The sequence below is a fragment of the Talpa occidentalis genome, unplaced genomic scaffold (assembly GCF_014898055.3).
Source record: "Talpa occidentalis isolate TD23 unplaced genomic scaffold, MPIMG_talOcc4v2.1 talOcc4.3, whole genome shotgun sequence".
In the NCBI taxonomy this organism is placed as follows: domain Eukaryota; kingdom Metazoa; phylum Chordata; class Mammalia; order Eulipotyphla; family Talpidae; genus Talpa; species Talpa occidentalis.
In genome coordinates this window covers 11,976,880-11,993,507 of record NW_023603184.1, presented here as the reverse complement: position 1 = coordinate 11,993,507, position 16,628 = coordinate 11,976,880, and the positions used below count along the sequence as shown (strand labels likewise).

The 16,628-nt window shown below is 49.4% G+C and overlaps 1 protein-coding gene across 8 annotated transcripts in view; it reads left to right on the top strand.

Annotated features, from left to right (window-relative positions):
- Positions 1–12,803, top strand: part of PRR5L (proline rich 5 like) — a 150,872-nt gene extending 138,069 nt beyond the window's left edge. For all 8 annotated transcript variants that reach the window (XM_037522450.2, XM_054699268.1, XM_054699265.1 and 5 more), the window contains 3 exons: positions 83–223; positions 3,330–3,456; positions 9,568–12,803. In XM_037522450.2, the coding sequence (XP_037378347.1) occupies positions 83–223; positions 3,330–3,456; positions 9,568–9,962 (663 nt within the window). In that variant the 3' untranslated portion in view covers positions 9,963–12,803. The remainder of the gene's footprint in view (positions 1–82; positions 224–3,329; positions 3,457–9,567) is intronic.
- The last annotated feature ends 3,825 nt before the right edge of the window (positions 12,804–16,628 follow it).

Genomic DNA, 16,628 nt, shown 5'->3' with positions numbered 1-16,628 from the left:
TGCTCTGTACACATCATTATCCTGACCCCATGTGGTTGGCGGCAGGTCCACCTCCTGACCCCGCCTATTCTCTCATTTTCAGGGCCAGGAGCTGACCATCCGCCAAATCTCCCTGCTGGGCTTCCGGGACCTGGTCCTGCTGAAGGTGAAGTTGGGGGACCTGCTGCTGCTGGCCCAGCCCCAGCTGCCCTCATCCATTGTGCAGATGCTGCTCATCCTACAGGTGAGGCAGGTGGGGATGTGACCCCAAGGCCAAGGGCGGGGAAGAGAGACGGGACTGCCCCTGCAGGGAGTGGGGGAGGGGACCACATAACTGGAGCATCTCAGCTTAATTTGGCATCTTTAGTCAGTCACGATCAGGTCTTCATTTGCTGCACATCCAGAGCACCTCTGGGGTCCCTGTGCAGTGCTGGAAGCTGGGATTCTGGTGGGGAAAGGGAGAAGCACAGTCCTGTCACCCAGGAAGTGGACGTGCCTCTCGGCCGGCATGCCAGGGAGCCACATGGCAAGTGACAACAGGAGCCCATTGCAGCCCAGCTCGAGCCACACCAGGGGCTCATTGGCAGGTTCAGGGGGCAGGCGGGCTTCCTAAGCGACCTGAGACAGCTGTGACCAGGAGCAAAACCAGGTCAGACTACAAAGTTGTCAGCCTTTGAGTGGAGACCACTTAACGGCCTCTGCTTGTGTGTGGTCTCCCTTGCCTTGATTCGGTCTCCTTGGACTTGGTGTCTTTCTCCTTCTCTCAGCTAAGTTGTGGTCTGTGCTTTGGTTTGTGCCCCATTAAACATTGGCACCCCACAACTTGTATGCTTCCACCATCAATGAGCTGGGACTGAACCTGAAAGTTTGCCCCATGTGGGGATCTGGTTCCTTCCAGCAGGGAGTTGGCCAGATCCTAAGGTCACCCCAGAATGGTGCCTTCCAAGGGGACCCACCTACCCAGGCAGCAGGCAGGGTGTGCAACCCAAGCGTTTTCATTTTGCACTGGGCCTTGCAGATCCACAGCTAGGTAGGCAGCCAGAAGAGGGCTGAGGGCAGCTCCTGCATGCAGGGCCCCCCAAGCCAAGTTCACAGCAGCTACCCTGGGAGAAACCATCGCTCACCAAGTCATGTGTTCCTCTTCCATTTTCTACCACCTTTTACCTCTTCTCCTTTCTACGTCATCAGTTAGCTTAATGCTTATGAACTGTAGTAGGAAAAGGCTTGTGGGGAGAATCTGGCAGATGGGAAATATCAGGAAGGGGAAAATAATGAAAAAAAAAAATCCCCTCAGTTCTGAGGCCCCAAATACTTTGATTTGAGTGAGGCCTGGGGTGAATCCCCAGGGGCATGAATAGGACCCTCTCTCCCTTCACAGCCTTGAGATTCCCTCCCTCTGGGCGGGTGTGTGCCTCCCTGGCTTTCCCCTTGATTTTCTGAGCAGAACTGCAGCGAAGCAAGCCTGAGTCCCCATCTGTCTTCTCCCAGCACGCGTTAATAGGTGTGAGGGCCTCAGACCAGTGCCTGGCACACAGCATTGTCTAAGTGCTAGTCATTAGCATTGCTGATGATTTTTCAAGAATCGGGCTATACTCAAATGCCGGCCAGTGAGAACAGGAAGGGCAGGGAGACATTTCCCGGCTAGTGCCTGAGACATCACACGATCCTCGCTTATAGGCCACCACACAAAAGAGGGTCAGGGATAGAAGGTGCCAGAGAATTTTCTGTCCTCTGTCCCCAGATCCCATCTCTCAGTTATCAGTAGTGACATATCACGTTGATGACCATGTACCATGTCTCAGCTGAAGTGCTGTTCCGCGGGGCTGAGGTCCCCTCACATTGTCTCTATCTTGTCCCATTTCTGCTGACCCATTTCCAGTCCCAGCTTCCAGGTCTTCTGTACCCTTCTCAGATATGTTTCTTTGTTTGTTTCCTTAAGTGACTCAACAGGGGTCCCTCCCTCCCAGGCCCCCCCCCCCCCAGCTCAGACAGGTCTCCCTGTGACCAAGCCTCTTTCCTGGAGAGCTTTCCCCTTGGCCAGTCACCCGCCCCCCTGTCAGAGTCCCTTCCACTTCTGGCCCAACCATCTTCCCTGTGGTCCACCCAAACTTCAGTGGTGGGAGTCTTCACTTTTTTTTTAAAGATTTATTTATTCTTGCATACAAAAACTGGGGTACAGGCCAGAGGTGCGGGGGGTGAGAGGATTCACCAGAGACAGAGTGGAGGACAGAACAGGCAGATGTACTGAAATACACTGCTGAGGGGAGCAGGGGCGAGACAGGAGAGGTCTGCTGCACCATGTGGGTAGCTCCCTGGCCGGGGATCGAACTCATGCTGCAGAGGCTGTGGATAGCTTCATAGGTTACGTCTTAACCCCTTGCACCACCAGGAAGGCCCCTGTCTTCACTTTTTAAATGAAGGTGATTAAATCTGATCCATTTGGAGAAGCTGACAGGACATCCCGTTGGGCTGAGCATAACCCCATGGAGTTTGTCTCTCCGCTTCCCTGCAGCCCCTAAACATAAGAGTGTGACCTCCAGTCCTCTGTGGCGAGGGCCCAGTTCCCTAGGAGTCTGCTGCTTTTCTAGAAAACATGGGTTACTTCACTGGCTCCTTCCTGCTTTGAGTGTTGCGGTCATTTGGTGTTTCCTCGGGGCTTATCTCTGGGGGCGCCTGTCATTCTAGGCTTTTGAACTGACTATTCATGGGTTGCTAAATGCGTGTCTAGTTCCAGAATGACTCTCCCTTTTCTTCTACTTTTCGGGACTTACCCATATCCTGGCCCCTTTCTTTTCTGGCACTAAATGGCAATAAGATGGACTCAGTGCCTGGGTCCAATCCCAAGTCTTTGAACATTTACCAGCTGTGTTTTCCTGGGCCAGTTACTTGAGTTATCTCCATCTTAGTTTTCTTTTCTCCAGAAGGGCCATAATAAAAGTGCCACTGTCCTTGGGTTGTCAGGAGGCCTCTGTAGTGATTGACATGGAAATGCTGATGTGATGCGCTTATGTAAAGTGCCTGCCTGCTGAGTGTGAGGGGTCAGCATGATGGTGGGGGTGGGATGACATCATCAGGACCAATCAGATCTTAACCCTGCAGTTGGGCGGGATGGAACAGTGCTGCCCATGCTGCAGAGGTGGGGACCATGCACCCCAGCCTTTGCATCTGTCACACACAGTCCTAATCATGGTCACCCATGACAAGAGACTTGGACCTCAGGCCTCTGGGTCATCTAGCCATGCAGATGCCACCTGGGAGGACCACAGCCGTGGACGCAGGGTGATCAGATGTGTTGACTGAGGGCCAGTTGCCTCTGTCTGACCTCTGTTTCTCTTCATGTTCATTTCCAGAGTGTTCATGAGCCCACAGGCCCAAGTGAGGCATATTTACAGCTGGAGGATCTGGTGAAGCAAGTGGTTTCTCCCTTCCTTGGCATCAGTGAGGACCGTGGTATCTCAGGCCCCACATACATGCTAGGTAAGGCCATGGCTGGCGCTGCAGGAGCCGCTGTAATAACTTGTGTTTTACTGATCATGTGCCCAGGCCTTTGGTCCCCACGTGGGTCCCTGCAAATCTGTGTATGTTTATCATTCACATTTCCTGGCTGACCCATGTTGCGGTAACCTCCCCACTTGGGGCTTCCTCCCTGGGGACCAGTAGTGGGTCTTTGTGGTGGTGCTTGCCTGATCGGTGGCTTTGATATTTCACCTGTGCCTGGGATGTTAGTTTTCCTGTAGCTGATATTAGAAACCAAACCTTATTGCACCCTCTTTCCCATGGACTGGACACTCTCCCACCCCGCCACAATGTGTATATCTCTTTGAAAACTGCTCAAAATGTGAAGCCAAAATGAGTATATGATCAACAAGATCGACCCCACTGTTCCCTACTCTTATTTATTGCCAGAGTCTTCATTCAAAGGAAAGTCTCCTGAATTTTGGGACAAATCCCTATGGAGCCTTTGTCAATGCCTGTACGTCAAGCATTAGCATCAGGCTCTGAACTAGACAATCTGGCACTGAGTTGGATCTGTTCCTTGTTTCAGGGAGACCACAGTCTAGATGGGGAGACGGCTTTATAATAAGGCTAGTCCTGAAAGACAGCCTACAGTTACCCTCTGAAATTAAGTCCCCAAAATATAGGACCGTTTTGTTTCTTGTTCTGTCTCCAGCAACTGGAAGTGTGCTTGGCAGATAATAAGCACTCAAAAAAAAAAAAAAAATTGTTGGCTAGATAACAGGCAACTGTAGCCTGATGTCAAGGTGACCAGCACCCAGACAGGGGCAGAAACAGAGAGACATCCCCCAAATTTGGAACCTTTTGCCCCCTCTTCTTGCTTAAATGAAGATTCCCACCCCTTCTTGCGCCAATCCCCTGCAGAAAAAGGCAGTTTTCACCACCCGCACATGTTTCTCTGGAGACACCACCATAACCTCAGCCACCACAAATCAGAGGGTACTGGCTCCAGCCTGCTGCCTGCCAGGTCCTACGTCCCCCACCCCTCCTCCTTCACTTACTCATTCTCCCAGGACCGGCAACAAAGCATAGTTGAAATGACAGCCGCCAGGAGCCCACCTTCCTGCTGCAGCTCAGCCTGCGGGCCTGGCTTTCTGAGTGTGGCGCAGGTGGACAGGGCTATGAATGGGACTCCACCACCAGCTGGACCTTGAACCCCAACAGGCTAGATTTGTAAGTGTGTTCAGTGAGGACTTGCTCTCAGGGGACGCCTCCAACTTTCTAGCTAAACTAAGAATAACACATTTATCACATTAAGCAAAGGCCTAAGGTTTTTTTCTTGCACCAAGGACAATCCTTTTCTAGGGGGTGCTCCTCACTGCACCTACATACCCAGGCATGTTTGATCCCCTGGGGGTTCTTAGGAGGTCTCTCTTCTTGCCAGCCAAGCCAGTGGTTTGAGGAGTAAAGCTCATCGCTCTGGATGTGGATATACAAGGCTCACTTCAGAGGTTAAAGATGAGTTCAAGGCCTTGGAGAAGTGAGTGTGTGTGTGTGTTTGCACGCGTGCATGTGTGTATGCGTGTGTATATGTGCATTCTCCCATCCAAAGCTGTCACTGTTCTAGGACAGAGCAAGAATGGGAGTATAGAGGAAGATAATGAAATGTTAAAATTTAGAACAGGCAGATTTGTTAGAGACCAGGCCTGTGTCTCTGTCTAGTTCCTGAAGTTTCCATGCAGCTGTCCTGGCTGCTTCCAGCCCCTCAAAGTGAACACTCAGCCTGGTTTCTCCCATGCAGGAGCCCTGGCCTCCTCCTCATCTTCCTCCATTTTGTCCCCCGGGGAGGGCCGTATTCCTCAGATACTGTAGCGTCTCCTCTTGACAAACAGGCATTCGTGGGCTTTCAGGTGCCTGGGCCTGGAGACCGGGTGGTGAAAACTGCATTTTTCTGCAGGGGAGAGGCGCAAGAAGGGGTGGGAATCTCCTTTTCTTTGAAGCTCAGCTATGGGCTTGGTGCACAGAGGTCACAATGGCTGCCCCTGTTCCTGTGAGATCAAAGGGCTGGGAACTGAGTTCCCAACAAAGCCCCCTTCCTGCCCCCCAAGGACGCCTCATCTAGGCTTTGCTTCTTTCTGGGGGTTTGAAAGAAGCTGCCATTGCTGGCTCTGGTGCAGAGAATAAACCAGCCAGAGCTCAGTGGGGCGCCTGGTGAGTGAGGAAGGAATGCAGGCCCCCCTCACCCCACCCCGTGTGAAAAGCCAGGAGGCCTGGAGGTAGGTACAGGCTGAGGAGGTGGGACCCAGACCCCACTTCTGCCTCTCTCCTTCCTCAAGGGGCACCACTGCAAGAGAAATACCAATTTTAGGCCCCAGGGGATCCCTTTATCTTAATCAGTCTCTTTTTTTTTTTTTTTTTAAAGATTTATTTATTTATTCATACAAGCACTGGGTACAGTCAGAAGCACGGGAGGGCTAGAGAATTCACCAGAGCCAGAGCGGGGAACAGAACAGGCAGAAGGACCGAAGGACACTGCTGAGAGGAGCAGCGGGCGGCAGGAGAGGTCTGCGCGCCATGTGGGACCCTCACCCAGTGGCCGGGGATTGAACCGGCGCTGCAGAGGCTGCAGGCAACTTCGCAACCCAGCGCTCAACCACTGCGCCACCGGGGGAGGCCCTTAATCAGTCTCTTAATGGGAGAATTTCTTCTGAGTGGCAGGGTCTGCTTTCCCTGGTGCAGAGAAGAAAAAGACAGTGAAGAAAGGAAGCAGCAGCAGTGTGGGGAGCTGTCAGCCCCAGGCCTAGCCTTCAGTTTTAAAGCATCCCAAGGGGGCCCAGCGGGAGCCAGCCCCCCTGGGGACGTAACTGACGCACTTCTCTGGGGGTTGGCTTAAGTCTGGTGGGATCTTAGTGAGCAAACACTGCTTGCCCAGGAGTCTTAACATAGTCAGCGGCCACCGTGATCTGGGCTCTGCCCACACCCAGTCTTGGGAATCAAAACATTCCACCCAGAAGCAGAAGGAAGAGCTGTCAGCCTCCCCTGTGAGTCATCAGCAGTGAACAGCCAAGGGCGGCTTCGGCTGTGTGACCTGGAGTAAATGACTTACCATCTCTGAGCCTCGGAGGCTGAGCACAGAGAAGCTGTTTGGTCTCCAGGCAGGACCCCCCAAGCTGCTCCCTGCGGTGTAAAAGCCTAAAGCTAGACGGGTCTCTGCCCTCATGGAATTACTATAGATGAGCAGTCATGTGTGCCTCTCCATCTTCTGTGGACCCCAAAACACATCCTCACCCTGGGGGCGCTATGTCATCATGATCTGATTATTTGTCAGTCTTCCCTTTAGACCACGAGGTTGTTGGGGGCAGGGAGCACATGGCTCCCCATGGTGTCCCATGTCCCCTGAGTGACTTAAGGGCCAGTGTGAGTTCAGACATTCATTCCCAAAGGCTCTTCTGAAATGATTTCTCTTCTGAATACCCAGAGTGCTCTGTACCTTGCCCAGGTATTTGCCACATTGACCTTGTTTGACAGTTACCTAGCAGATAGTAGACCCTCCATTAACAGTTATTTCTAAGACCCTGCCTGCCCCCAGAACAAACACATACCTACCCTCACTCACATGCAAACACACTCACCAACACACATGCACGCACACACACACCAGGTTCAGGCTCCTGTAGCAGACCCCATATCAGATCCCTCTTCCTCACAACAAACAAAGCTTTTTCCAGGTAGTCTCGCCAGAAGTGTTTGTTGAAGGAGGGGTGGGCACTGTGGGGACCGCCATCCTTTCTGGCTCAGTCTGTGAGTCCTGCTCAGCAGAGCTCCAACGGCCTCTTGTCAGTTGCTGCCTCCCTTGAGGTCTCCAGGGACACTGGGCTGCTGGACTGAGGTGAGAGAGATGGGTGACACTTGGCACCAGCTGAGACATCTTTCCTGGCTCATTCTACCAGCTTGGGCCTGAGTGTCCCATTTCCTCCAGAGATGCTGCCCCTGGTTCCCTGATGCCCTCAGCTTACCCTGTGTCTGCTCCAAGCCCAGCCCTTCCTCCAGCTCTTTCCTCTTCCTAGACTACCCATCCTGGCCCTGTCTGCATGTCCCAAGCCTTAGCCAGGTTGTAACATCTAACATTAGTACCACTTCTTTCCAGATAACCCCCCCCCATTCCAAATGAAATCCTTTTCTGGGTACTCCACTCCCATAGCACGTTATTGGTCACCCATAGAAATTACATAGCTGCTGTCTACCCTTTTGTCTCTACCCCTTGCACAACACCCCCCCTCTCTGAGCCTCCTCCTGCTGGCACCTACCACCAAGTCTCAATCTGCACATAAATGCTCAGAACTGGTCTCGCCCAGTCTCCTGCTGGGCCGGTTGTAGGGCCTAGGGCCTAGGCCTGGACAAGGGTTTGCCAGCCGCCAATCTCAAGTGCTTGCTTTTAACCAGCAGCAAGAGACAAACAAGGGCTTTTTTAAGGATGGTTCTTTAATGCTTTGAACTATTCTGATGTTCCTGTTTTATTGTTATCGGTTTTTCTGATCATAAAAGTAATACGTGTTTATTGTAAAAATGTGGGAACATTATAGAAGCGTGTGGTCAGAGGGTACATGCATTCGTGCCTCAGAGAGAGCCTCTGTCAATGCCTGGCCTAGATTGTTCTGCCTTGGTTATTCCTTGGCATTGTGTCTGCTATTCATTCTTCCCCAAAGAGGGGGGCTGATGACTCAGCCTCCCGCTGGCGCCTACTGGGGGCCAGTGTTTGCTATTTCTGACTTCAGAGAGGGGGCCAGTTTGTCACCAAGGGTGGCAGCCCATACAGAGAAAGTCTCCATGCTGCCATTTAGAACCTGAAAGAACTGGGCTGGGCCTCTGTGTTTCCCACCTGAGCAATGGGGGGGGGGGGCATGAGAGCAGCCCCAGTGTTTAAGAGGGAGGGTGGGACTAACTGTGGGACAGCGTTGGGAACACTCAGTAAAGTTGAGATTCTGCATATGATTTGGTAGTGAGAGATTATTATCGCTGTTATGCCCAATGTCTAGGGTTTCACTATTTTGTCCTTCTTTGTCTATGTGAATATGCATGTGTGTATATCTGGGCTTATGAAACAGCCTCACGGGAACGGCTGTGAGTATAGAAGGCCACGATGGGGCCTCCCTAGTGGCGCAGCGGGTTGAGTATAGTGCTGTGGAGCTGTCCACAGCCTCTGCAGCACTGGTTCAATTCACGGTCAGCCAGGGAGATACCCACATGGTGCGGCAGACCTCTCCTATCTGTCCTGCTGCTCCCCTCAGCAGTGCCTTCGGTCCATCTGCCTGCTCTGCTCCCCGCTCTGTCTCTGGTGAATCCTCTCATCCTCCCGCATCTCTGGCCTGTACCCCAGCTCTTGTATAAATAAATAAATAAATAAATAAATAAATAAATAAATAAATAAATCTCATATAAGAAAAAAAAAAAGAAGGCCATGATGGGTCTCACGACGATGCCACCTTGGAACAGAGTGTGTATCTAGGGTCCTCCGGGTTCACAGGAGAGCTGAGAGCTGAGCAAAGATGCTGAGCTGAAAGTGTCTGAGTCTAGTCTATGGAGAACATGTTTGCTTTCCTTTTAGGAGCTGTGTCCCCCAAGTTTCTGTCAGAGTATGCAGGGGAGATCCATGCTGCCAGGCCCTTCTCTGTCTTTCCCCACTGCATCCCCCTGCTGAGAGAGGGATGTGTTTTCTTTGTGGGTCTTGGGGACATTGGTGCTGTGGAAAGTGGTGACAGTAGGCACGGGGTGGGTGGGTGGAAGGCGGGGAGAGGTGTGCTTTGGCAGGAAGGAGGTGGTTGAAAAGTAGAAGAGGCCTTGGCCAGAGCCCACTCAGTTCCCCCTCCCTCCACCTCACCTCGGACTCCCTGAGATCCTCAGGGAGCTCCTGAGGCAGATGCAGCATCTGGGGGGCAGGAACTGGGCTAGAGAGGTAAAGTTGCAAGTGAACTCTTCAGACATCACTGAGTTCTCCCTTGCTTTTCCTCAGGGCTGCAGCTAAAGCTGTTCCTGAAAGTGGCATGTGCACCTGCCTCTTCCCCCAAATTAATCAGGAACTTCCAGCCTTCACCCATCTCCCCATTTGAGCCTTTACCTGTTGGTCTTTTGCAGCCAGACGCCACTCCAGGGTCCGGCCCAAGGTGATGCTCCTAAACCATGGCTCGCCCACAAACACGGTCAGCCGGCCACTGAATGAGAATGCCCTGACCCCACTGACAGAGCAAGAAGGGGAGGCCTACCTGGAGAAGTGTGGCAGCGTCCGGCGGCACACGGTGGCCAACGCCCACTCGGACATCCAGCTACTGGCCATGGCCACCATGATGCACTCGGGCCTCGGGGAGGAGCCGGGGGGTGAGGACAAATGCCTGCTCCTGCCACCCAACTTCTCCCCGCCCCACCGGCAGTGCTCCAGCGAGCCCAACATCACCGACAGCCCTGATGAGCTGGCAGAGGTACCAGGGGGCGACCAGGAGCACTCGGACCTGAACTGTGCTTCCCTCAGCTGAGTGCCTCCTCAGACTTCTGAGCTCCTGCCCAGCAACCGAGATGAGGACGGATCCAACTGTGGGTCTCCCGGGGACTCTGCTCTGGGCAACACTGCCTTATTTCTTTCTGGGTCCAGGCCTGGCCTAAGTGCCCCGGGGGAAATCCCTTTTGACATCCACACAGACACAATGGCCCAGCGTCCACTTTCTAACTTGCAGCCTTACCTGATTCACATCCTCATCTCTGGGCCCTGTTCCCTCAGTCGTGGGGCTGCCCGCTGCACCCCCGTGCCCCTGGCATTCTTACCACAGCGGGCATCGTCAGGACCTCACAGAGCCAGCATAGGTGTGTTGTTGGCTTTGAGGCTTCCTCGTTGGGTTCTTGTGATAAGAGGCTTTTGGGTGAAAAGAGGTAGTAGAGAGGGGTCACCCCCCTCCGCTTTCTGTGCAGCGCCCTCCAAGCTTTTGCTGGACATGCATCTTCCTAATTTAATTTCAGAATTACTGGGAAAGAATTGCCCCCTGGTGGGTCAGGGGCCCTCCTCACTTATCTCAGATCCTACATGCTGCCTCCACAAACATCTTTCACTCACAGGGTGAGAGAGACCCCGTCCTTCATTAAGCCTGGGCATTTCCCTCCCAGGCTGCCTTCCAAGCTCAAGGAGACTAACCTTCCTGGTGGAGTAGCTGGTGTCCTCATCCCTCTCTCATTTCACAAATGGACCATTTTCCTGATGTGAGTCAGGGGCCAGCTGATACCAACCAACTAGACTGTTCCTGGATTTGACTTGAATTTTTTAAATGTGCATCATTTCAAAAAAAAAATTGTTTGCAAATATTTGCACATAGGGTCTTGCACTGTTCATTTCCAAGGGGGTACGTCTTCAAACTGAAAAATAAGCAAACCCCCATAGGAGGGGAGACTGTCAGTGGTTCAGGGTGAAAGTGATTGGTGGTTGTTGAGGCTCAGAGGCTGGAGCTCTGGAAATGGCTGTGGTATGAGTGTTACGGTTATTCAGAAAAGCAGTAGTGAGCTAGGGAGGCTCCACGCGCCTCTTGAGCAGAGGGTTGCAGCAAAGGGAACGTCTGGGTGCTTTACACTGGATGAGGTAGGGGCAGGTGAACAGGAACTTTTGGGGAGATGTTCATTCCCTGTGATTAAAGAAGTGCCTGGAATGTTTAATATGTGAGGTCTAAACATGCTGCTTGGGGCAGCAGGCTGTGGTACTGGGCTGTATCCGTAACACTGCTTCCTCCAGATTGGGGCTTTCTGTCCAGCACAAACCCCTGTGATCTTCTCTTTGTATTTGACTGTTGACTCTACTGATAACAGCTTCAGAAAAAAAGAGAGCTCACTGGCCCTCCTGGCTTCTTCTAGGTATCCTGTTAGTCTTGAGAAAGTTTGTTTATAAAATCTCAGAGACATGAGCCAGCTTGGCTTCCAGTATGGCAGGAGGTGGCTGGGAGAGGTTGGGAACAGTTTGAGCTGCCAACAGGGGGAGAGACCGTCTAAGCTCATCTAAGCCCTGATATTTTTTCCCTCTGGGTGAAGATCTGAAATGTGACCAGACTTGTGCTTTTGATGACTTATAACATGGAAATTTTGTTTAAAAAGTTGTTTTATTTTTATTCTTCTAAGAGAGTGATAGAAGAGAAGTGTCCAAAGGGGATCTGAGAATTTCAAACAAAAATAATCTGTGTATTTGTTGAATGAAGTCCTCAAACAGGTTGACATGTATTAGTAAATGAAACATTAGTAGGTAACAACATGATGGTTTATTTAACTGCTGGCTTCTGTCCTTGTTAGTGCACTAGCACTTGGGGTGAGTATTTATGGATCCAGGCAAAATAAATAATTATGCTTGGGTTTGCTTTTTCAGTTTCAACTCCAGTGGTACATGTTTTTAAATGTCTTTTTCATATACTACATGCCTCTAATGAAGACAGCAGTCATCAGTTAAATATATAAGCTCTGAGGTTGAGATGGAATATCAGTACAGACCTAGTGTATTTCATTGCTGATGACTGTCAGTTTAGTTCACGACTTTGCCTTTGAACACACCTGATATTTGTACGGTAAATATTTCAAACCCTACATGTAAAGTTTTTGCTGATGTTTATGGGCATTTTAGCCATCAGAGCTGTTGTGAGAGTGATAGCTAGAGTGTTTTTAACCACTGTTTCTCCCCTCTGAGCTGAAGATTCATTTTTGTTATTTAAACTAGATCTTCCTGTGACTGAGGTCTAATGACAGGAATCCATCACAACTCTAATCTCTAGCTAACAAACCAAAAACCTTTCGTGTGTTCTGAAATGGATTCAATAAACATTTTATACATATTACCTGGTCCCAAGCTGCATGTCTTGATGAAATTGACAACCCACCAGGTCTTTCTGCATCCTGTCCTCACCTCCCTGTGCCTGCCTGCTCTTCCTGCCTGCACCAGGGCTTTGCAGCAGAGTAGTCTTATCTCCACCAACCACCCCTGGGCTTTGTCTGACATTCTCAGCTGCAATGGAAAGTCATTTCCTGGAGAAATAGCACTGTCTCCAGAGCTTGGAAAGCACTGAACAAAGTCTGAAGGCGAGGCCTGTCTTCTAAACCTATGCAGCCACTCATCCTTGAGCATTTGGCCTAGAGGGAACACTTAACCGTGTTTACTCAGAGAGCATCTCCTCAGAGATCCCCCTCCGGCTCTGTTTGGCAGAGGGAATTTACAATACAGGTGACCCTTGAACTATGTGGGGGTTAGGAACACTGACCCTCCATGCAGTCAAATATCCACATATACCTCTTGCAGCCCCCCACCCCCCTCCAATTTAACTACTGAAACCTCCTGTTGCCCAGAAGCCTTATTTCTGGTAACAACGCATATTTCATATGTTCCATATATTATATACTCTATTCTTAGAACAAAATAAGCTCGGGGAAGAGAACTTTAAGAAAATCGTAAGGAAGAGAGTGTATATTTACAGACATTTAAGTCTTGTATTTACTGATACTTATGTGAGCTTATATCATCTGTTTAAAAGAACATCCCTGTTGACAAGCAGGCCCTCCCAGTTCAAATCCATATTATCCAAGATGATTTGGATGGGCTGGATTCTCCATCCCTTCCATCCACTATTTGCAGAAAGGAACTTCACTCCCTTCCTTTCTCCCAGGCAGGAGCCCTCCCCAGGCTGCTCTCTCTAACGAAGCATCTTCCAACTGTGGCTTCTTGCCAGGTGAACACAGATGGGAACCAGGCCTCAAAGTTTATGCTCTTTGCATATATTTTTCTTGAAGGGCTGTGTAAGGGTCAGGACACAGTGCAGGTTTTCTGATCCAGCAGACCGGGTAAAGGAGGAGTCAGAGTCCTCAGTGGTTTTTGCAGGTCTTTTATTGGGATTACCAGGTACACGGCAGGCAGGGGTGCTAGGGGGCCGGGAGGCTGGCAGGCCTCCCAGCCCCCAGCAAGTCTTCACTCTATCTGGGTTCTTCGGCCTTCTCTCAGCTTCGGCTTCTCTTTCAGCTTCTGCTACTGCTCGGCTTCTTCTGGCATCCCTGTGACGCCGCCCTTAAAAGCCCAGTCTTAGCCCAGGTGAATCCCATCTACCGATGCCCACACCCTACTCCAGGCGCCCGCCATCAGGCATGCATTCAGGACCGCAAGGATCCATCATCTGTCCTGATGGCGGGAGGGCAGAAAAGCCTGACATTTTTCCTTACCCTACAGGCTGAAGCAGGATTAGCATGAGATCTCCAAAGGCTTTGGAAGGACATTCAAAGAGGTGTGACCTGGACGGATGGAAAAATCTTGAGGTTAGGAAGGCAACTGGGTACATTTTTGTTGAAGCTTCAGAGGTTGAAACGAAGGAAAGGAGCCACTGAGCACGATGTCTCAGTAGGTTTCCTGACTCCTGTGGGCCCCCAAGTTCACTCATCCATCCACTCATCCACCTGTCAAATAATGGTGGAGCTGCGGCTTGTGTAGGCACTTTTCTTGGTGCTGGGGATGCAATGGCGGTCAGATAACCAAAGACCTGCTCTCTGGGAGCTTACAATCTAGTGGACGAAGAGGGCCCACAGGTCAGCACAGAGAGCAGATCTTTGGTTATCTGACCATTATTGCAGGTTTTTCTAATAATGAACAGCATCGGATGAAATAAAATAGCAAGATGCAGTGACAAGAGAGTGATGAGGTTAACTTTAGGTAAGGAGGCTAGAGTAGTCATCTAAAAGTTGATTTGAGTCAGCTGAGACTTAAATGATAAGGAGTTGGCCTTTCATTTCCTATCATGGCCATAACAAATCACCACAAACCAGCGCATGAATTTATGAGCTCACAACTCTCACTAGTTAAAAGGAAGGCACTGGCCGGCGCATTTCCTTCTGGAGGCTCTAAGGAAGACTCCATTTCGTGCCTTTGCCAGCTCCTAGAGGCAGTCCGTGTTCCTTGGCTCGTGGGCCCCTTCTTTCGTCTTCAATCCAGCAAAGGTGGGTTGAATCCCTCTCACTTCCTACTGTGCCAGCCTACGTGTTGCCTCTTCCTTCCACACGTGAGGACCTTATGAGGGTCCAGGCCCACCCAGATCATCTCAGATAATCTCCCTCTCAGTGTTTCCATGGGTGCTGCCCCTGCTGCCTCCTCTGCTCACATGTCTCAGTAGGAGAAAAGACCAGTCCTGTCCAGTCCTAGATATCTACCCCACGAATGAAAAAACACTAATTCAAGGGGCGTGTGCACACTTACGTTCACTGTAGCTCCATTTTCAATAGCCAATCTCTGGAAACAACCTAAGTGCCCAAAGACAGATGAGTCATTTAGAAAGATGAGGTACATATTATCTATATGATGTAATACTACTCAGCTATAAAAAATTAAACACTTGCTATTTGAAACAACAGATGGAACTGGAGGGGATAATACTGAGCAAAATAAGTCAGAAAGAGAAAGACTAATACCAGGTGGTTTCAATTATTTGTGGACTATGAAGAGACAAGAAAGCGGTCAGAAAAACCAAGCCAATAACAAAACCTAAAAATCTGACTACAGGATTGAGGCTACCAAGGTGGAGGGGAGAGAGCAGAGGTGTGAGGGAGCACCATGGACTATGGTGGAGAAGCTGTGGTGGTGGGTACTTTGTGGTAGCTATGGTATGGTAGCATGCATCTGAAGATGTGTGAACCTAGATCTCTAAATCAAGTACAGTGTTGTAAGCCAATGTTCTCTCAATTAAAAAATGAAAATATTTAATAAGCTTGGTGATTAGTAATAATTGAGTAAATGATACAATCAATAATTTTGTGTTTAGAGTCAGTCTTCAATTTTTAAAAACAAGTTTAAAAATCCTTTAAAAGGCTTTTAAGTTAAACTTACCAATTTTATTATTCTATTTATAAGTCTAGCAAATTTGGGCAATAATTTTAGAGGAGGTTTTAAATAATGTTTGGTCCTATTTACAAGCTTAGCACAGCACTCCAAACACTTTTAAACGCATTTATAGGTGTAATAGGTTTATTTCTTTTCAAGTACTTAAGTTTTTCTGACAGCATGCAAAATCCAAATCCTAAATTCTTATAGAGACTAACAAACTTATAAATAAAGGAAATTTTAAATGTTTTTACACTCTACTTAAGCTTAGATGTCACCATAAAAAAGTCACAAGTCTAAATTAATTATTCAATTACACATTTTAAAGTGGAGTCATAAAACTGTCACTCAAATAGGCCTTTATTCTCTTAAATATCACATGTCTAAAACACCCAATATGCATAATTTCTTCCTAACATAAAAAATGTCAGTGCTCTCATTTTATTTTAAATCTCTCTACATTTCAGCCTAAATCTTCCTGGTGGGCTGGTTGTTAATCTATTGTTTCTCAGCTTCAAGCCTTTTGTAGAAAGCAAGTCCTCAGATGATGTCTTTATAACAATAATGGGGGGAAAAATGGATTCCTGGCCTGGGCCACTGTCTCTATGGAGTTTGCACGTTCTTCCCATGTCTATGTGGGTTGTTTCTTGGTTCTCTGGTTTCTTCCCACATCCCAAAGTTGTGCACATTAGTTTCAATGGCTTGTCTCAGTTGATGTGCCCAAAGAAGTGATGCTGTAGATGATTGTCTTGTATAATCGCCTCCGTTCTTCTGTCTACTTAAAAAATAAGCCTTTCTCACCAAGTCACTCATTAAATGGGTTCTTAATTTCTCTGACCCTTTTGACCTAGGTCCAATAACTTTTGAGAAGAAACCTAAGCTTTGTAACTATCTTGAAGGTTACAGACTTCTTTTGTTTTTTTTTAAAGGTTTATTTATTTGTGCATACAAGAGCTGGGGTGCAGGCCAGAGGTGCAGGGAGTAAAAGTATTCACTAGAGACAGAGTGGGGAGCAGAACAGGCAGAACCACTGAAATACACTGCTGAAAGGAGCAGCAGGTGAGACAAGAGAGGTCTGCTGCGCCAAATGGGTAGCTCCCTGGCCGGCCAAAGATCGAACTTGTGCTGCAGAGGCTGAGGATAGCTTCATAGTGCTGCATCTTAACCCCTTGCACCACCAGGGAGACCACAAGGTAATAGACTTCTGAACACTCAAATTCTCAGGACCACGTAACTTTTTAACGAATACCTAAACTTCAGTCTGCTATTAGCTGAATGTCTTAGATAGCTTTGTCTGCGGTCCAATGTATGAGGTCATTCCATTCTTGGT